Source organism: Phoenix dactylifera, chromosome 1, assembly GCF_051530095.1.
Source record: "Phoenix dactylifera cultivar Ajwa chromosome 1, Ajwa_hap1_PhDact_Kaust_v1.1, whole genome shotgun sequence".
Lineage (NCBI taxonomy): Eukaryota > Viridiplantae > Streptophyta > Magnoliopsida > Arecales > Arecaceae > Phoenix > Phoenix dactylifera.
This window is the reverse complement of record NC_143190.1, coordinates 63391382-63413124: the sequence shown is the minus strand read 5'-3', so window position 1 is coordinate 63413124 and position 21743 is coordinate 63391382. Positions and strand designations below refer to the sequence as shown.

The 21743-nt window shown below is 41.6% G+C and overlaps 1 protein-coding gene across 1 annotated transcript; it reads right to left on the bottom strand.

The window, feature by feature from the left end:
• Positions 1-1514: 1514 nt before the first annotated feature.
• On the bottom strand, positions 1515-21314 carry LOC148715470 (zinc finger BED domain-containing protein RICESLEEPER 2-like). The gene is made up of 5 exons (XM_089928401.1): positions 20822-21314; positions 3730-3734; positions 3531-3619; positions 1841-3479; positions 1515-1807 (listed from the first exon to the last, which is right to left on the bottom strand). Exons 1-5 carry the CDS (start codon positions 21312-21314, stop codon positions 1520-1522), a joined length of 2514 nt encoding a protein of 837 aa, XP_089784527.1. The 3' UTR covers positions 1515-1519.
• Positions 21315-21743: the final 429 nt, after the last annotated feature.

Sequence of the window (21743 nt, the reverse complement as noted above, 5' to 3'; positions counted from 1 at the left end):
CGAGTCGACTCCAGATCGCGCGAGTCGACTCCGATCCCAACGGAAACATTGTTAGGAGTTGCAGAATGTGCAGAACGGCTAGAAGGATGTGTCTAACGGCTATTTTACTCCGAGAATGGCTTAAATAGCCTGAGTGAACAGTAATAGAGTAAGAAAGAGAGACTCCATTGAAAGCAAAAGGGATTTCCACCAACCAAGAGCTCTCTAGAGTGATTACACGAAAAAGAAGGAAGAAGTGCATTGAAGTCGACTCACCAACTCTCTTCCTCACATTCAAGGCTCTCCTCCAGACAGCAAGTCTACTTCAAATTCAAGAGGAGTCAAAGAGTTTGAAAAGCCCCTTCCTCCATCTCCAAAATCAGTTTGAGGGCTTCTTACTCTTCCTTGCTTAAATTGTTTTAAATACGCTTTTGAGAAGCTTTCTTTTTCTGTTTGTTTCAAACCATTTGTTTCTTACTTGATTCAATCAGGGGATTGAATCAAGGGTGTTAAGGTTTGTTGGTGAGCCTAGGTTAAAACCAACGGTGTAAGGGTTTGATTGTGATTCCGGAAAAACAATCGGGTGGTTCTAGTCGGTGAGCCTGGGAAAACCGACCGAGTTCGTTGTGATCTCGTAAAACAACAAGTTGGGTTGTGAACTTGTAAAACAACCGGCTGTAATCCGAGGGATTATAGTGAATTCCCAAGTGAGGCTTGGGGAGTGGACGTAGGAGCAAGGGTTAGCTCCGAACCACTATAAATTGCTTGTGTTTGTGATTGCTTCATTGTCTCTTACTTTCTCTTCATCCACTGCATATAGCAACTAATTAATCCACTCACAAAAAGTTATAATTAGTTACACACAAAGCTTTTAATTGCAATAATTATTTTAAAACCCAATTCACCCCCCCTCTTGGGTTGTCTATCTGGGCAACAAAAACATACAAGCAAAAATGTCGACAAGCAAACAACCTACTCAACTTAAATCAAATATGAGATGGACCAAGTAGGCAATCAGACATCATTAACAAAATAGCATCTGATGGTTTGAAGACAACTTGAAAAAAATTCATTCCATGCAACCAATGCAACGATACAACTGCAACCAAACAAAAGGATTCCATCAAAAACAGGAGGATAAAAAAAATCATCGGCCTGAACTCTGAAGTCGTTGTTCCCTGCACAATAATATATTCATCATATCCATGTAATAGCGAAACCCCCTGAAGTCGGCTTCAGGCCTGCAGTTCAAAAACATACAACTCTCATAAAATTTTGCAACAAATAACCATGATCCACATGAAAATACTCCATCAACAAACATACTTGATACTTGATACTTTAGGTATGAACTAGATCTGATGAGGGTATCGTCATTCAGTTCTCCAAATTGCCCACTCCAGGAGTCCAGGGTGTCGTCATCTACATTCAACCATACAGAACTCGAGCAATTTGCAACTGTTAACACACAAATCAATCATAAATGTTTAAATTATAAGTACAATAAGCAAATAAAAAATATTAGATAAATTTAAAAAATTTATATACCTTCATCATATTGCTCACGAAGCCAATCTTGGGTACACACTAAGGCTTCTACGGTAGAAGGGCTCAAAGAGCTTCGATACTGATCCACAACTCTACCACCAGTGCTGAATGCCGACTCAGATGAAACAGTGGAGACTGGAATAGCTAGAATATCTCGAGCCATTCTTGATAGTGTAGGATAGACTGCTGCATTGCTCTTCCACCAAGCTAAGATGTCAAACTCCTTATTCTCCAAATCAGGAAGCACATCATCATCCAAATAACTATCCAACTCAGATCTCTTAGGGCATTTTGAAGAACTCTAACTTCTAAATTGAGCAAAATCCATACCAAATTTTTTTTTGGAAGAAACTGAACTTATATCACATTGTCCACCAAAATTAGATGTTCGCTCACTTGAACTCATAGAGGGCTGCATTCTTGTTGCATCTACATACTCATTATACAATTTAAAAAGACAAGCACAAATATCATCAATCTTTTTCTTGCACTCCTCCAACTCAAATGCCTTTTGATAACAAAACTCTACAAATATCAACTTTGATCTGGGATCCAAAATAGAAGCAATTACCAACAAATTATTGCACTGAGACCAATATTTGTTAAACTTCTTTAGCATCTCATTTGTTAATTGCTTCACTGTTTCATCAGTATCGATACTTTCATCCATCAACAAAGCCCTAATTTCCCAAACTTCTTTTAGGTATAAATTGGATGTGGGATACTTACAACCAGAAAATACTTTAGTGGCATCAAGAAAGGCTTCTAAAAATTTAAGAATGATAGAAGTCTTTTTCCATTCATTATTGGTGGGGCATACACATGAATGTTCAGTTGTATATCTAATAAGAGCATCTTTATAACCAAGTGCATCATGCAACATTTCATAAGTAGAATTCCATCTTGTAGGAACATCCAAAGTGAGTCCTTTTCTTGCAGGAAGTCTCATATGTTGTACAATTTTATTAAATACTTGCATTCGAGATGGGGATGCAGAAACATATCTAACAATTTCTCTTATACATTCAATAGCTTCATGAATAATTTTCATTCCATCCTGAACCATAATATTTAATATATGTGCACAACATCTAATATGACTGTACTCCCCACTAAATAATATTGAATAACAAAAGTGATCTCGGAGTCTTCTCATTACAGCATCATTTGTGCTGCAATTATCCAAAGTAATAGCACATATTTTACAATCCAATTTCCATTCAACAAGATATTTTTTTATAGCATCTTCAATTGCAAAGCTGGTGTGAGGGTATGGAAGTTTCTTGAAACTAATAATCTTCTTATGTAGAACAAAATCAGAATCAATATAATGTGCTGTGAAAGAAATGTAACCAATTTTCTGATTAGATGTCCAAATATCAGTAGTGAAACTAACCCGAGAACTTAGGTTCTTGAATACATCATGCAATTTTTTCCTCTCTTCCTGATATAAAGCCATACAATCATGTTTTACAGTCTTACGACCCATAATTTTGAATAATGGCTGAAGAGATCTCATAAAATTCAAAAAAACAGTGTGCTCAACAATACGAAATGGAAGCTCAGCACATATGATAAATTTTGCAAGAATTTTTCTACTCTCTTCTTGATTGAATTTGAAAGCCTTTATCGAATCTTTTGAACTTGGTAGTAAGAGCAACTGATTAGTCGGATTCTTTTGATACTTCTTGCAAACATTTTCTAGATGGCGTTTTAGATGACTCGTTCCTCCTTTAGTGCTCCCACTTGAAACGTTTTTACAATGTTTGCACTTAGCTATTGACCCTTCAGAATTTTTTTCCTCAATAAAGTGATTCCATACCCAAGATCTTTTTCTAGAATTCTTGTCACAATCATTTTCAACAGTATCTTTATTTCTATCATCCTCATCCCTTAAATCTTCAACAATCTCATTTTCACCCATTTTAGAATGAGGCATTAGTAAAAATAATCTGCCCAAATAGAAAATAAAAATCTTCAATCAGCCAACTATGTTCCTATACTGCAAAATGTAGAGGAAGCCAAGCTTCCTTTTAAAAAGGTACTCAAGGGATGCACTCAACACAGGCAAATAGGCAATAAGCATGATAAACTGATAAAGTAAAGAAAAGCATAATGCAGTCACAACTCAAATGTAAAACATCCATAAGTGCATTTGTGCAGCCAATATTGAAGATAATACTTTGACAATGCAAGGAATACCAAAACTAATAAACAGCAATAGGAATACCAAAACTAAACATCCATAAGAATAACCCTAAACAGCAATAGGAATACCAAAACTAATAAAGATAATATTTTGACAATGCAAGGAAATTTTGAGTCGCAATAAAAAAACACCCCTGTCTTCATAGAGTAGATTTTGAATATTCTACATGAAAAGTGCACCCATCTGCCAATAAACTCAATCAATTTAGCAATTGCAATAGCATATCGAGTAGATTTTTAATTAAAAAAGCAACAGCAGTGAGTTCTTCTTTCAATAAACTGCATCAAGTGTTCATTACATCTCCTTCAGACATCTAATAAATAGCCTGAAGCAGTCCAAACATTGTAGGGGCAAGAACTTCAAGGCAGTCTCTATTTTGGTTTTGAATTTTTCAGCTGAAACATCAAAACATGTTCCTATCTACAACATGATCCATAGCAAACATATGCTTCTTCTTGTTATAGCATCCTCATCAACTTAACTTCACTGCTTCTTAACCTTATAGAGTGCCAAATGTTTAGCTTTTTTTTTCTGAGAGAGAATACCAAAAGTTTTGTACGAGTGACAGAAGAACAAGAAGGAGAAAACTTGGAAAGTTCAGTCTAACAAAAAACCAAGTTCATTAATTGGGTGGATTCTAGTGCGGAACAAACCGAAAAATTTCTCAGTCTCTTCTTCTTGTTTTGCAATGCCTGATACCTTGTTCTGTTTGTCAGTATCATGAATCAACCCAGCATCCGGCGACGAGCCGACAAGAAGCGGAGAAACTGCTGGCCGAAGTAACTGCCGGCCGATGTGTAATCAACCCAGCGACCGGCGACGAGCCGACAAGAAGCGGAGAAACCCTAGCTCCACGCCTCCGCCGCTCGTCCGCTCTGCGCCTCGGCAAATCCCAACCAAAACGAAGAAGATTCATTCGTAAATGGAATCGTACCTCAAAACCTAGCTTCGCCGATGATAGGGTGGTCGGGACTCCTCTTCGCCACTTTGTCGAGCTTGGACGATCGACGACGACGACGACCCAAGAAACCCTAGCTCCAGGCGGACCACGCCTCGTCGCCTCCAGGTTCCACCGCTCGTCCGCGAGATGGCGACGCCTCTGCAAATCCCTCGGGCTGCAAATCCCTAATGGCAAGTTGGCAACTCGGCCGCGATTCGGGCCATTAAGGCATTCGGCAATCGGGCTGGAAATGGGGTCGGGCTTGGACGGGCCCGGGCCGGGCCAATGAAATACCCGAGCCCGGCCCGAAATGCAGTGAGCCTAGCCCATAGCCCGGCCCGCGGGCGGCCCGACCCGATGGGCTTCGGGCCGGCCCGAGCCCACTTCCAGCCCTAGCCAATTCATAATGGTCGTTTGATATTATAAGCCTTGTCTTGGTTTGTAAGGGAAAATATATGCAACTCCACTTCAAAGTATCATAGATCCTGGACAAGGGTATCTTTTCTACCTTGCCTAGGAAGTTTGGGATGACCCTCTCATGAAGCTGTGTCATGTTCTGATGTAAAGCCTTTGGCTTTCGTAAGAGAAACACTCAATGCTATTTTTTACTTATGAGTCCCTTGACTCAGATTGGAGTGGTAAGGTTCTTAATTCTCGATTTTGAGTGAATGCATCATTTAATCCAAAGTTTGGCAATCTAATTTAGTAACCTCGACAAATATATAAATCAGTGGTTTGGCAATTCAGCTTAATTGAGTTTCCAAAATCGTCTTTGTAAAATATTTTATCTCTATATTATAATACCTAAAAATATTTAAAAATTTGAATATTATTAAAAATTATATGTATACATTATGAATGAATGTATACTTATTTTGATATTACATTATTAAAATATTTTTAATATATTTTATTTATATTATTTGATTATTTTATGTTGACTTGCAAGTTAATTTGTTTGAGCCATGGAGGCATTTTAGATCATTAAAATTCCAAGAGGGCTTGATTTCTGTACTTCTAAACAATATTTTTTTCTTTTTTAGAAGGAGTAAGGAAGACCTAGTCCGCGTGTTTATACATAGACTATGATCTAACCAATGTATTCACTTCTTTATCAATTTGAAAGCCATTGATATGTATAGAAATTTTTATATGATACTTCTTTTTCCAAATATCAAGATGCATTATAATCTTCACCACATGAAAGGCTTTAACATTGGCTTATTGATCTTCATCAAACTAATAGTAATGGCAACGAATAGGGTATCCGCGGAATTTACCCTAACGAGCTTGATTTATGTATTTCTAAACACAATTTTTTTCTCTTTTAGAAAGAGTAAGGAAGACCTACTCCGCTTGTCTTCTTCGACATCCAAGAGAGGCTTTTGCAAGGAGCTAACACCCCGGTGAAGCCCCATCTCTGATCTTCAACAACCTCATGTGGATACTTGTAGAGGCCGGACGTTTGTGCGGCTACAAGGAACCAAACCACGATCATCGATTGCGGTGTTCTTCTACCCGCACAAAGGTGAAGATGAGATCTTCATTTGAGCTTTTATATTTCTGATTTGCTGATAGTTTAACAATTCATAATTAATTATTAGATATTAGTTTAGTCCCCATCTGAATTCAAAAGGGTTCTGAATCGTTCTGATTCAGAAAATTTTTGAAATCCACCCGATCCTGTTCCGGCGTATGCGATGCACCGGGCCCAGCATACGGATTCCGCTGCGATCGTCGCGCCGCTGCAGGGCAACCCAACATATTCATGCTTTGAAATCTGTGCTGTCATTATTCTTGCTTTGAAATCTGTGCTTGTAACAAAGTAAACATTTCATATAAACCAACCAGTCATAAAACTATGCAAATCCATTCATGCAACTTCATAAATATGATTATGCACCATAAAACTTTTGCCATTATTCCATATTTTGAAATTCATACTCTAAGATGGTAGTGTAGCTATGGCCGCTCTTATTCCCCCGGCAAGGCCTTTACTACTACAGGGTCATCTTCCAGTTACTATTACCCACTGGCGGGGGTCATAAAGCCAAGTTATTTTTACCCATTGGCTGGGGTCGTATGCCTAATTACTGTTACCCACTAGCGGGGGTTATACATAGCAATCTGAGAGTCCTTTAAAACATATCATGCTTTTCATAAATCTTTTCTCATAGATGCATTGGAAAGTGAATAATGGTATCATGCTGAATAAAATTCATAATTATGCTGAAAACTTTATTTTTCTTTCCATCCATCTTTCTACATCATCATAATCATGTGTAAATAATATAATAATTGTGGAGTGATTGATTAAAACCCTATTTGATTTTGATGAGCTCAAAGCATTTGAGTATATCTTTTGTTTACTAATGAATTCAATTGAGTGTTTCAGTGAAAATCTTGTCTAAGTGTCTCTAGATTTGGTTCAAGATAGTTTGGATAAGTTAAGAAGTCAATTTGAACCAAAGTCTGAGACTCGAGTCGACTCCAGAATATTACGAGTCGACTCCAAGCGTATCAGAATCACTGGCACGGGCTCGAGTCGACTCCGGATCATTACGAGTCGACTCCGACTGAGAACAGACAGACGAACAGAAAACATCAACTCAAAACCTGTCAGCGAGTCGACTCCTGAAGTGCGCGAGTCGACTCCGATGCTTACCGAGTCGACTCCGGAGTAATATGAGTCGACTCCAAGGAGTTACAGATAGAAAAGTCAGAGAGCGATTTTCGACCCTGAGATTCGAGTCGACTCCTGTGGAACGCGAGTCGACTCCGATGGTTGGCAGGTCGACTCCAAAGAAAGCGAGAGTCGACTCTCAGTGGTTCACAAGGCAAAAGTCAGAGAGCAGTTTTCGGACTCTGAGATTCGAGTCGACTCCCGCAATGCGCGAGTCGACTCCGAGACAGCGCGATCCCAAAAAAGACAGAAGACCAAATTATTGTCTCTGAGAGCCGAGTCGACTCCCAGACAGCTCGAGTCGACTCCAAGGCAGAAGGGTATGTTTCGAAAACTGAGAGCCGAGTCGACTCCGGAACAGTCCGAGTCGACTCCAAGACTGGACAAGGCGAATGACAGAAGATCGGAAGTTCGGGCTCTGAGCGCCGAGTCGACTCCCAGGACTGTCGAGTCGACTCGAGTGGGCCAAGTTGAAAATTAGCTCCATGGACTTCATGGGATGAGCCGACTCCGAGAATGCCAAGTCAGCTCCAGAAGTTGGCGAGTCGACTCCAGGTTAAGTCGAGTCGACTCCCAGTCGAGGAGGTCACTTTAATTCAAATTCGGAACAGTTGCCGAGCCGACTCCAGAAAAGCATGAGTCGACTCCCGCTACAGCCGAGTCGACTCCAGATCGCGCGAGTCGACTCCGACCCCCAACGGACATATCGTCAGGTTGTGCAGAGTGTGCAGAACGGGCAGAAAAAGGTGTCTAACGGCTAGTTTCTGTGGGGGATGGGTTAAATAGCCACAGAGGACTGTAGCAAGGCAGAGAACTACCATTCCATTCAAAAAGATCAAGCATTCATTCTCTGCAAGTGGTTTTTCAACGAAAAGAGGGAAGAGCGCCATTAACTCCTTCCAACCACATCTTCCCAACATTGAAAGAGATCTCCTCCTGCCTTCAAGTCGTCCAGAATTTCAAGAGGAGACCCGAAGTTCAAGAAGCCCTTTCTCTTCTCCAACTTAAACGCGTTTGAGGGCTCTTAACTTTGCTTTTATTAATATTGCTGTATATTTGCTTTTGAGAAGCTCTGTTTTTCTGTTTGTCCTCATTATTAGCATATTGTCTTAGCTTGGTTCAATCGGGGGATTGAATCAAGGGTGTAGAGGTTGGTTGGTGAGCCTAGGTTAAAACCAACATGTAAGGGTTCGATTGTGATTCCGGAAAAACAATCGGGGTGGTTCTAGTCGGTGAGCCAGGGAAAACCGACTGAGTTCGTTGTGAGCTCGTAAAACAACAAGTTTGGTTGTGAGCTTGTAAAACAACCGACTGTAATCCAGGGGGTTATAGTGAATTTCCAAGTGAGACTTGGGGAGTGGACGTAGGAGCAAGGGTTAGCTCCGAACCACTATAAAAACCTTGTGTTTGTGATTGTTTGTTCCTTTCTCTTACTCTCATCTCACTCACAGCACATAGCAACTAACTAATCATCTTGCTAAAGTCTTAATTAGTCTTCCACAAATATTTTAGTTGCAAATTATTTTAAAAACCCAATTCACCCCCCCTCTTGGGTTGTCTATCTGGGCAACAAGTGGTATCAGAGCCTAAACTCTTCTACCCTAAGAGTCAAAGATCAAAATGACAACCCCATTTGGATCTTCCCACATCGAGGGTCAGTCCACCCAAAGACCCCCATTCTTTAATGGATCCGACTACTCATATTGGAAGGCTAGGATGAGGATATTTATCCAAGCCCAAGATTATGAGATGTGGACCATCATATTGAATGGACCATACATCCCATCCATCCATGTAGAGGGTGTCACAGTACCCAAACTAGAAAAGGATTGGGATGACCATGACTTTAGGAAGGCACAACTCAATGCCAAAGCAATGAATGTGCTCTATTGTGCACTAGATAGGAATGAATTCAATAGAGTCTCTACTTGCAATTCTGCAAAAGAGATTTGGGATAGACTTGAAGTGACCCATGAGGGCACAAATCAAGTCAAAGAATCCAAAATAAATATATTGGTTCATAAGTATGAACTATTTAAGATGGATTCTAATGAAACAATCACATGCATGTTCACTAGATTTACTGACATTGTTAATGGCCTAAAAAGCCTTGGCAAAAACTATACTAACAGTGATCTTGTCAGGAAGATTCTTCGCTGCTTACCAAGGTCATGGGAAGCCAAAGTGACGGCAATCCAAGAAGCAAAGGATTTGAACAAGCTTCCTCTTGAGGAGCTTCTTGGATCTCTAATGACGCACGAGCTAACCATGAAGCAACATAACGAAGAAGAGTCCTCCCATAAGAAAAAGGTAATAGCTCTTAAATCTACTTCAACTAATAAAGACTTGTCTTGCAGTAGCAGCAGTGAAGAAGAGGATCATGAGGGAGATGATGATGAGGCTCTTCTCGTGCGCAAGTTCAGAAATTCATCAACCAAAAGAAGACCTTTCATCAAAGGAGAGGCCCCTCAAATTCCTATCGCAAGGATAAAATGAGGGGATTGGGTGTTATGAGTGCAAGAAGCCGGGGCACATCAGAGCTGAGTGTCCCCTACTGAAGAAGGGGAGCAAGTACAAGAAGAAGAAAGCTCTTGTCACCACCCTATCGGACTCCGACGCATCATCGTCATCATCGGATGAGGAACTAGAAGAAAAGGCCAATTTCTGCTTCATGGCCAATGACAATGAGGTAACATCCGCACCACATTTAGATTTTACTTTCGATGAACTATATGATGCTTTCAATGAATTAATGGATGAATACAAAACAATAAACGTTAAAAACAAAGAACTAAAAGTAACTAACCAAACTCATCTCCGTAAGTATGATTCATTAGTTAAGGATAAAGATGTTCTTATCAAAGAGAATGCAGAACTTAAAACAAGCAACCAAATCTTGGTACAAAAGAATAATACCTTAACTAAAGAAAATGAAAGGCTGAACAAAGAAACATTAGAACCCAAAAACAATAAACATATAAATGAGAGTATCACAAAAGAACTAAATGATCTAAAAGCAGAAAAACAAACACTAACTAAAGAACTTGAAAAATACAAACCTTTGGTTGAAAAATTTACATATAGTTCAGAAAAATTGAATATGATACTTAATAGTCAACGAGCGGTATTCAATAGAGCAGGTTTAGGATATAAACCTAAAAATAAGCAAAAACTTCTTAGCAACTTCTTTGTTAAAGCAGGAGAAAGCAAAACTAAGAAAATAACCTATTTTTGTTGTGGAACTTTAGGACATAAAGCAAATGTGTGCAATTATAGAAAAGAAAAAACAAAAAAAAAATAAAAAGGGTATGGGTTCCAAAAGGAACCAACATGACTAACCATGAAGGACCCAAGAAAACTTGGGTACCTAAGATTATATGATTTGCTTGTGTAGGAGTGTCTTGCAGCCAAGGTCAACAAAAATTGCTGGTACTTAGATAGTGGCTGCTCAAGACACATGACGGGTGACAAGGATCAATTCTTCACCCTTGAAGCTAAGAAGGGAGGTGCTGTGACTTTTGGAGACAATAACCAAAGTCACATCATTGGTATAGGTAAAGTTCAAATTACCCCTTCTACTTTTATTGATAATGTTCGATATGTTGATGGTCTTAAGCATAATTTATTAAGCATTAGTCAATTATGTGATAGAGGTTATAATGTTATGTTTAAACCATCACTATGCATCATAACAAACCCAAATGACAATAGCTTAGTTTTTAAAGGAATAAGACGTGGAAATGTGTATGTTGTAGACTTTGAGGAGCTTGCCAAACACAACCCGTGTTTAGTTGTTAATGAAACTAAGGATAATGATGCTAGTTGGTTATGGCACCGTAAGTTAGGTCATGCAAGCATGGACACAATATCTAAACTAGTTAAAAGAGATTCTGTGATAGGTTTGCCAAAATTAAAGTTTGAAAAGAATAAAATATGTGAAGCATGTCAATTTGGCAAACAATCAAGGAACTCCTTTAAATCTATAAATTGTGTCTCTACCTCTAGACCTCTAGAACTACTACACATGGACCTATTCGGACCAACTAGAACAACAAGCCTAGGTGGAAATAAATATGGTCTAGTTATTGTAGATGATTATTCTAGATACACTTGGGTCATGTTCTTAGCTCATAAGGATCAAGCTTTTTCAGTTTTCAAGAAATTTCATAAAGAAGTAACCAATGCTAGAGATACTTCAGTAGTAGCTATTAGAAGTGACCATGGTACCGAATTTGAAAATCATTTATTTGATGAGTTTTGTAGTAAAAAGGGGATAACACACAATTTTTCTGCACCTAGGACACCACAACAAAATGGAGTTGTGGAGAGGAAAAATAGAACTCTAGAGAAAATGGCTAGAACTATGTTATGTGAAAGTAACCTCCCTAAGTACTTTTGGGGAGAAGCCATTAATACATCTTGTCATATATTAAATAGAGTTTTATTGAGACCTATTATAAAGAAAATATCTTATGAACTTTGGAAAAACAGAAAACCAAAGGTAAACTATTTTCATATCTTTGGATGTAGGTGTTTTGTTCATAATAATGGGAAAGATAATCTAGGAAAATTTGATTCTAAATCTAATGAGGGCATATTCTTAGGGTACTCTACAACTAGTAAAGCATATAGAGTCTTTAATAAAAGAACCCTAGTTATAGAAGAATCCATACATGTTGTCTTTGATGATTCTAGTGATATCTCTTCTAGTAAGAGAGTTAATTTTGATGATGATACGGAAATTCTTGAAGAAAAGATTGACGAGATGACATTACAAGATAACAGTCAAAAATTAATTGAAGATGCATCATCAAGTCAAGAGACTATAGTAGATCATGGGCTAACCAAAGCTTGGAGGTATGCTCACGGGCATCCTAAGGAATTAATTCTAGATGATCCGTCTCAACCTATTAGGACTAGAGCATCCCTTAGGAACTTAAATAATCATCTAGCTTTTGTTTCACATTTTGAGCCTAAACGCATAGAAGAAGCTGAAAAAGATGTAAATTGGATAAATGCAATGCAAGAAGAATTAAACCAATTTACTAGAAACAAAGTATGGAATCTAGTTGAAAGACCTTCTGAATATCCAATTATAGGTACCAAATGGATTTATAAAAATAAACTTGATAAAAATGGAATTGTCATAAGGAATAAGGCTAGACTAGTAGCAAAGGGCTATAATCAAGAAAAAGGTATAGATTTTGATGAAACCTTTGCTCCTGTAGCTGGACTTGAGGCTATTAGATTATTATTAGCATATGCATGCTCTAAGGACTTCAAACTATTTCAAATGGATGTAAAAAGTGCATTTTTAAATGGGTATATTAATGAGGAGGTATATGTAGAACAACCTCCTGGTTTTGAAAATCATCAATACTCTAATCATGTATATAAATTGAACAAAGCACTTTATGGTTTGAAACAAGCACCTAGAGCATGGTATGAGAGGCTTAGCAAATTCCTATTAGAACATGAGTTCTCTAGGGATAATGTAGATACAACACTATTTCTGAAAAAGCAAAACAAAGATATGTTATTAGTGCAGATTTACGTTGATGATATTATTTTCGGTGCTACTAACAATCGCCTCTGCGAAGAATTTGCTGATTTAATGCAGAGTGAATTTGAGATGAGCATGATGGGAGAGCTGAACTACTTCCTCGGGCTTCAAATCAAACAGTCTAAAGGAGGCATCTTCATCAATCAAGCCAAATATATCAAGGAGATACTTAAAAAGTTTGATATGGAGGAGAACAAGTCAATCAGCACCCCCATGAGCTCTTCATGCAAATTAGACCAAGATGAATCAGGTAAATCTGTAGATCAGAAACTATATAGAGGTATGATAGGATCTTTATTGTATCTTACTGCAAGTAGACCTGATATCATGTTTAGTGTTTGCATGTGTGCTAGATATCAGTCTAATCCTAAGGAATCACATCTAATTGCAGTTAAGAGAATCTTTAAATACCTAATAGGAACTAAGAATATAGGTTTATGGTATTCTAAAGAATCTAGCCTGATCTTAATAGGATATACAGATTCAGACTTTGCTGGATGTAAACTTGATAGAAAAAGCACCAGCGGGTCATGTCAATTCCTAGGAGAAAACTTAATATCATGGTTTAGCAAGAAACAAAACTCGGTTGCATTATCTACTGCTGAAGCTGAATATGTTGCAGCCGGGAGTTGTTGTGCTCAAATCTTGTGGATCAAACAACAATTAGAAGATTATGGCATTAAACAAGATAAAATACTCATTAATTGTGATAATACAAGTGCCATTAATCTAACTAAAAATCCAATTCAGCATTCAAGAACTAAACATATTGAGATAAGACATCACTTCATAAGAGATCATGTACTGAATGGTGATGTGACACTACAATTTGTTTGCACTGATGATCAATTAGCTGACATTTTTACAAAACTCCTAAGTGAAGAGAGATTTAGTGTGCTTAGGAGGGGATTAGGAGTGATTGATCCATTCTAGTGGTATTTTCCACTAGTTCATTGATTTTGATGATTAGATCATGGTTAATTTAGAGTTTCTTTACAATGATCATCAAATCAAATCATAACTTAGTGATTTTCCCTCATTCGGCACGAACATAGCATGATTTTTAGGTGCGTGCCAGAGTTCGAGACGACTCGAGCAAGTTTCAGAGTCGGCTCGTAAGGGGGAGTCGACTCGCATACAGTCGGGAGTCGACTCGAGGTAAACAGGCGCATAAGGAGAGTCGACTCGCGCATATTTTGGAGTCGACTCGAGGTCGAGTCGACTCGCGACTCAGTGGAGTCGACTCGCAGTCGGGATCCGACTTTTTAACCCTAACTCCATCGTTTAGAAAACACATCTTTTCACCGCCGCCACTGTTCAAAACCCTAGAGTCGACTCCTAGAGCGTCTCCGGCCGCCTCTAGGTCCTTTTTCCGTCGATTTTTCATCGTCCATTAGGTTTTCATCCCGTTCTAGGTCAACCATGCCTCGCAAAACCACTGTCCCAAGCCGGAAGAGGCCCCATTCCGCGACCGGTGCCGAGCGGCGTTCCAAGGCCCGGAACGACCCCGTGAGGCCACAACCTCCGGCTCGTTCCCCGCCGAGGGCCGTTCCCTCGAGGCCGTGTGCCGGGAAGGCGGTCTCCACCGGGAGATACGTCGATTTCGACTATCTCTCCCGGGAGGGCTTTATGATAGGAGAGAGGTTGCGAGTCCAGGGACTAGAGTATTTCCTTACCCTAGATCTCCCCACATACGCTGGACTAGTTAGAGAGTTTTATGGTACCGTCCATAGGAGAGATGGGGGTATAGAGGGCACGGTAGCCGGTGTCCCTTTGTTCGTCTCGGAGGATATCATTGCCCAAATCCTCCACCTTCCACAAGTAGGGGTGGCTCCCACACACCCCGAGGATAGGACTGAGGCCCTTACGGCCATTCTAGGTTATCCACCTCAGTCCCCCTTAGTTGAGGTATCCGCTAGCTCACTTCCAGTTGAGGTGCGGATCCTCCTGAGCATCCTGTCTAGGTCCCTCTTCCCGAAGACTGGCCGCTTCGATTTTGTTTCTGAGAGGGACCTCGCCCTTATGTTCTATATTCTCCAGGACACCCCAGTCAACTTCCCAAAACTTATTTATAGATATCTATGTGAGCCACTAGATAGACCTAGGCTCACCCTCCCCTACGGCATGATGTTCACCCTGTTGTTTAGGGAGGCCGAGATCTCTATTCCTGAGGGGGAACCCTCTCGTGCATTGCGATGGACAGATCGCACGCGAGCGGGAACCCTGCACAGGATGGGCTTTCGGAAGGTAGAGGGGACATGGGTTAGGAAGTCTTCTACCTCCACACATACCACCAGACATTCTCCTAGTTTAGACCCTGATTCTGATTATCCCACTCAGCCTTCCACTCCAGTACCCTCCACCTCAGCCGGACCCTCCTCCTCAGCTCCACCTACTCAGCCCATGGAGGTCCGGATCGCTCCTGAGCAGCTCTGGGAGTTGCGGCAGGAGATAGTTAGAGATCTCCGGGACGACCTACTTAGGGAGCTCCGGGGTTCAGTGCCTGCTCCTTCTCCTGCACCTTCTTCAGCGTTGGTCCCTTCCCTGTCCGCCGTGGCTGAGATGACGGCCCATGTGCGGGAAGAGATCGACAATGTAAGGTTCCTGGTCCAAGCCCAGTTCCATAGCATGAGCGAAGTCTCGAGCACCACTCGGAAGATGCGCGATAACGTCCGACAGGATATGGGCACCACTACCCAGGGGGCCGAGCGCTTGGCGAATGTGCTCATCGATAAGCTGGACACACTTCAGAAGTCGGTGACCGAGCTCGATACGACACATAGCAGGGCCACCTCGGCCATTATCCGACAGCTCGAGCACGTCACCAATGCAGTCACACTACTTGCAGAGCGCATGCCTCGGGGACCCGCATCCTCCTCGAGGAAGCCTTAGATCATTTTGTGTTATTTTGACATGTATTTTTTTTTGTTTTACTTATTGTATTCTAAAATGTCTTTACATACAAATCAATACAATGAGTAGACATATTCTCTTCAATTCTGTGCAATTTGATCTATGATTGATTGTGTGTTCTGCTTACCTCCTTTTTGATACGATGACAAAAAGGGGGAGAAATACTTAATAGATATGTAAATGGAATCAACATAAAAAGAATCAAAATGAAATTTGTTCTTAGTGGATTTGGTACCTCGAGGCTCATTATCTCTCTGTTGGGGCTCCTAATGGAGTAATCTCCAGAATCTATTCAAGGGATATTCGGAGATTAGTTGAATCCAACTCAAGAACAAATTGACAGATTTTCCCTCTAAAAATCAAAAATTTCAGTCCAAAAACTTCAATGCATTAAAAGAAAATTCAGAGAACCAAAACAAAGATGAATGCATATGTTGAGGGGGAGAATCTGAATTTTCTTAAGAAAGCTAAATCATTAAATATATATAAGCCAAACAATTGATTGCATGATATGAAGGCTTATATAATTCCAAATGAAAGGGGGAGCTTTAACTCCAAAATTTATTGTTTCACACCTTTCAAGCTTCGATAAATTAAATAACCAGACACTTGAATTCATTTATGGATTTTATTTTCCTGTTTATTGAGCAATTCACTTTACATATACTCAATGTTTTGTCATCATCAAAAAGAGGGAGATTGTGGAGTGATTGATTAAAACCCTATTTGATTTTGATGAGCTCAAAGCATTTGAGTATATCTTTTGTTTACTAATGAATTCAATTGAGTGTTTCAGTGAAAATCTTGTCTAAGTGTCTCTAGATTTGGTTCAAGATAGTTTGGATAAGTTAAGAAGTCAATTTGAACCAAAGTCTGAGACTCGAGTCGACTCCAGAATATTACGAGTCGACTCCAAGCGTATCAGAATCACTGGCACGGGCTCGAGTCGACTCCGGATCATTACGAGTCGACTCCGACTGAGAACAGACAGACGAACAGAAAGCATCAACTCAAAATCTGTCAGCGAGTCGACTCCTGAAGTACGCGAGTCGACTCCGATGCTTACCGAGTCGACTCCGGAGTAATATGAGTCGACTCCAAGGAGTTACAGACAGAAAAGTCAGAGAGCGATTTTCGACCCTGAGATTCGAGTCGACTCCTGTGGAACGCGAGTCGACTCCGATGGTTGGCAGGTCGACTCCAAAGAAAGCGAGAGTCGACTCTCAGTGGTTCACAAGGCAAAAGTCAGAGAGCAGTTTTCAGATTCTGAGATTCGAGTCGACTCCCGCAATGCGCGAGTCGACTCCGAGACAGCACGATCCCAAAAAAGACAGAAGACCAAATTATTGTCTCTGAGAGCCGAGTCGACTCCCAGACAGCTCGAGTCGACTCCAAGGCAGAAGGATATGTTTCGAAAACTGAGAGCCGAGTCGACTCCGGAACAGTCCGAGTCGACTCCAAGACTGGACAAGGCGAATGACAGAAGATCGGGAGTTCGGGCTCTGAGCGCCGAGTCGACTCCCAGGACTGTCGAGTCGACTCGAGTGGGCCAAGTTGAAAATTAGATCCATGGACTTCATGGGATGAGCCGACTCCGAGAATGCCAAGTCAGCTCCAGAAGTTGGCGAGTCGACTCCAGGTTAAGTCGAGTCGACTCCCAGTCGAGGAGGTCACTTTAATTCAAATCCGGAACAGTTGCCGAGCCGACTCCAGAAAAGCATGAGTCGACTCCCGCTACAGCCGAGTCGACTCCAGATCGCGCGAGTCGACTCCGACCCCCAACGGACATATTGTCAGGTTGTGCAGAGTGTGCAGAACGGGCAGAAAAAGGTGTCTAACGGCTAGTTTCTGTGGGGGATGGGTTAAATAGCCACAGAGGACTGTAGCAAGGCAGAGAACTACCATTCCATTCAAAAAGATCAAGCATTCATTCTCTGCAAGTGGTTTTTCAACGAAAAGAGGGAAGAGCGCCATTAACTCCTTCCAACCACATCTTCCCAACATTGAAAGAGATCTCCTCCTGCCTTCAAGTCGTCCAGAATTTCAAGAGGAGACCCGAAGTTCAAGAAGCCCTTTCTCTTCTCCAACTTAAACGCGTTTGAGGGCTCTTAACTTTGCTTTTATTAATATTGCTGTATATTTGCTTTTGAGAAGCTCTGTTTTTCTGTTTGTCCTCATTATTAGCATATTGTCTTAGCTTGGTTCAATCGGGGGATTGAATCAAGGGTGTAGAGGTTGGTTGGTGAGCCTAGGTTAAAACCAACGTGTAAGGGCTCGATTGTGATCCCGGAAAAACAATCGGGGTGGTTCTAGTCGGTGAGCCAGGGAAAACCGACCGAGTTCGTTGTGAGCTCGTAAAACAACAAGTTTGGTTGTGAGCTTGTAAAACAACCGACTGTAATCCAGGGGGTTATAGTGAATTCTCAAGTGAGACTTGGGGAGTGGACATAGGAGCAAGGGTTAGCTCCGAACCACTATAAAAACCTTGTGTTTGTGATTGTTTGTTCCTTTCTCTTACTCTCATCTCACTCACAGCACATAGCAACTAACTAATCATCTTGCTAAAGTTTTAATTAGTCTTCCACAAATATTTTAGTTGCAAATTATTTTAAAAACCCAATTCACCCCCCCTCTTGGGTTGTTTATCTGGGCAACAATAATCATGATGGAAGCTATTTATCCAAAATCATGCAATCATTTGCTAACACATGTTGGATCCTAATTTTGTGAAAATATAAATAATCATATAAATTTCATAATCAAATAGTCACAAGTATTTGATAAAACATAAGATTATATCAGGGTTACTTACATTTTCCACAATTTATATACACAATTTCAATTCCATAAATAATACTTTTTCATCGTATAAAACGTGGTACATGATCCATAATAAGATTAAGACAGGTTACTTACCTTAATTTGCTCACCAAATGCCAATTCTTCAATACCTAGCAAGATCATTAAATTACATGTCACTTGCATATTTAATTTTTATTTATGTATAATCTTAAAGTCATTTATAGCCCATCCATAGGACTCAATTTTATTTTCGGGTCCATAGCCTAATTCAATTTCTGATTCAGGCCCATAGCCCAATTCAATTTCTGGTTCTGGTCTAATCTACTTTCTGGTTCGAATTTGATTCCATTTTTGGTTCAAGTCTGGATCAATTGCACACTGGTTCAGATTTGACTCAATTTCTAGTTCAAGTCTGAGTCAATTACATACTGGTTCAGATCTGACCCAATTTCTAGTTCAGGTCTGGGTCAATTGCACACTGGTACAGATTTGACCCAATTACTGGTTCAAGTCTGGGTCAATTACATACTGGTTCAGTAAATTCTAGGTTTAAGAATATTGGGCTCGGACCAGAGCTTAGCCCGACCTCGGGCTTCTAAAGCTAAATTTATTTGAAGCCCACTCAGAAATCAGGCCCAATACGACCCACAACAACTTTTATTTTATTTTTCTTTCTCCTTTTCCCTTCTTTTCTTCTTTTTTCTTTTCTTTTCTTTCTTCTTTTTCTTTTCTTTCTTCTCTCTTCTTCCTTCCCGAACCTTCCCTTCCCTTCTTTTCTTTCTTCTTTTTCTTTTCTTTCTTCTCCTCCCTTTTCGAACCTTCTTCTCCTTCTTCTTTCTTTCCCGAGCTCCTCCCCCTCCTCTTCTACTCTCCTCCCATGAGGCAAGGAGGCTCGATGGAGCGCTCGGGTGGAGGCCGGCCCGAAGCCGGCGGCGCTGCGGCCAACTAGCGGCGCTTGCGGCGGCCGCGGCCCAACCTGCAGCAGCCATGGCCCGGCTCGCTGCTCTCCTTCTCCACCTCCAGTGGAGGAGATGGGGCACGACACCCATCGAGAAGAAGGAACCGATCGAAGCCATTGGTGATCGCAGGGTGTGCGGCCATACCCATGGTGCCCGCACAACCCACGGCCGGCTCTGCGACTGCCGCCCATGGTCAACCCGATGGCATCCATGATCGGAGGTTAGAAGAATCCTCTTCACCTTCTTCTTCTCCAGTCACCTCCGATTGAGATCAAACCGGTTCCACCCAAGGGAACTGGATTTGCATGAGCCGAGGACCCTTCCATGTATCATTAGACCTAGGGTTTTGATTGAAGGGGGAAAAACCATGATCGGGTGAAGGAGAAAGAACATCGGCCAATGTCAGATCACGATCGATCACGAGTGAGATCTCCCCCCTTCCTCCACTGCATCTTATTCCTACCCTTCCTCTTCTTCTTCTATTTTGATTATTACACTAGATCGACCGAATGTAATTCATGAACAAGGGTGAAAGGAAATTTACCTAGCTCTGAGGAGTCGCAAATCGTTTCCAGCAGGCTGCTGTGTCTGCTCCGGCACCGCTGCTCTCGATCCGGCTCCTTGCACAGAAGGAAGAAGGTGAGGAGTAGGGAGAGTGTAGTCGATGGAGTCCTGTACTCAGGACTCCATGGGTTTTTATAACCCTCCATCAACCTCAGAGGGATGGGTGATGAGAGCACAAAAGTGCGTTATACACGTTGCTTAAATTAATATTATTGCTAACAAATAATGATAAAAGGGCTGCATTAATTTTATATTTTATTTGGCACAGATTATCATAAATCAGAGTTTAAATATGCATTTGGTTGACTTCTAGCCTGATTACACTGGAACAGAATTGAACCTGGTCAAGCACACTTGCACAGGGACACATGGCAGCCATCCGGAGGCAGCGCAAGATGGATCCACTAAGGGTCTAATTTCATCATCCAGGAGGATCCAAAAGCCCGCAACACCATCCACGTCTGCATCTGATGCTTTCGAACCCGTGAAACTTCCCAGCATCCCGTCCACCTCCCCCGGGTTCTCGCACATCCGAGCCAAGGTTCCTGCTTGCATTCTCCCGTTTCCGCGAGTGAGCCACGGCATTCATCAGCTTCTCCCATGTTCCAAGCCTTCCGCGATCAGCCTCGTGTCCGAGATTTCAGCATTCCAGATCCGTGACCTGCGCCCATCTCACGCTCCTCCCAGCCATCCGTCTCGTCCGCAGCGTCGCACCAGCGATCAATGCCCCTTTCTTCCGGACCCGTATCAGACTCCCCAGCCACCTGTGTGATCACCACCTCCTTCACAGCATCCGTGTGCAGCCTATCCTCCTGCGAGCCACCCATGAAGCCCCCAGCATCCCGCTGATCTCGCCTGCAGCCATTCATGATCGCCCAAGCATCCGCTCCACATTTCCAGCCTCCTGATCCGCCCGCGATCACTCCCGGCTGTCCGTGAAGCGTCCTGGCAGCCCGTGAAGCGTCCCGGCAGCCCGTGAAGCATCCCGTGCCATCCTCTTCTTCCGTTTGCTCCCAGCTCTTCTCTGCAATCAAATCTTCAGCTTCCGGATCAAGCAACTCAGCCGCATGCATCTCGAGCCTCACAGATCGGTTTCCACCCACGGACAAATTCCCCTGTTCCAAGATCACCGCCCAGCCGTCCGCCTCCTCCATCACGGCCGTTCTCAGCACCGGATCCAGCGAAGATTAGCTCCAATGCTTCAGCCTCACGTGCCCAAGATCCAGCCGTTTGCCTCTAATGCATTGATCTCCAGCGCATTCCGAAGATCCATGGAGGGAGAGAGTTGATTATAAGAGGTAGTCGACTGAGAGGGGGGGTTGTTCTGGTTCCCACACAAAAAAAAGGAAGAATAGAGGAGTCGGCTGCTGCGGTTGAAGGAAAAGAGAAGAAGGAAACAGGGGATGCCCTGTTTCCAAAAAGAAAAAGAAGAAAAAAAAATAGAGAGAGGAGTAACAGGGGAGAGTCTTTGATGTTGATGGCTGGCTAATCCTTTAGGTGAAGGGTGATGGAGGAACCCATGATGTATTGCTATCTTTGAAGTAAATTCTAAACCTTTAATTCTTATGGATTTATATTTTCAA

Coding starts and splice junctions, on each gene's coding strand:
- LOC148715470 (XM_089928401.1), bottom strand. CDS start 21,314: ATGGAGGAGGCGGACGGCTGGGCGGTGATCTTGGAACAGGGGAATTTG. Junction 3,480..3,530: donor GGCTTCCTCTACATTTTGCA/GTATAGGAACAT, acceptor CTATTTGGGCAG/ATTATTTTTACTAATGCCTC. Junction 1,808..1,840: donor TTGGTATGGATTTTGCTCAA/TTTAGAAGTTAG, acceptor AAATGCCCTAAG/AGATCTGAGTTGGATAGTTA.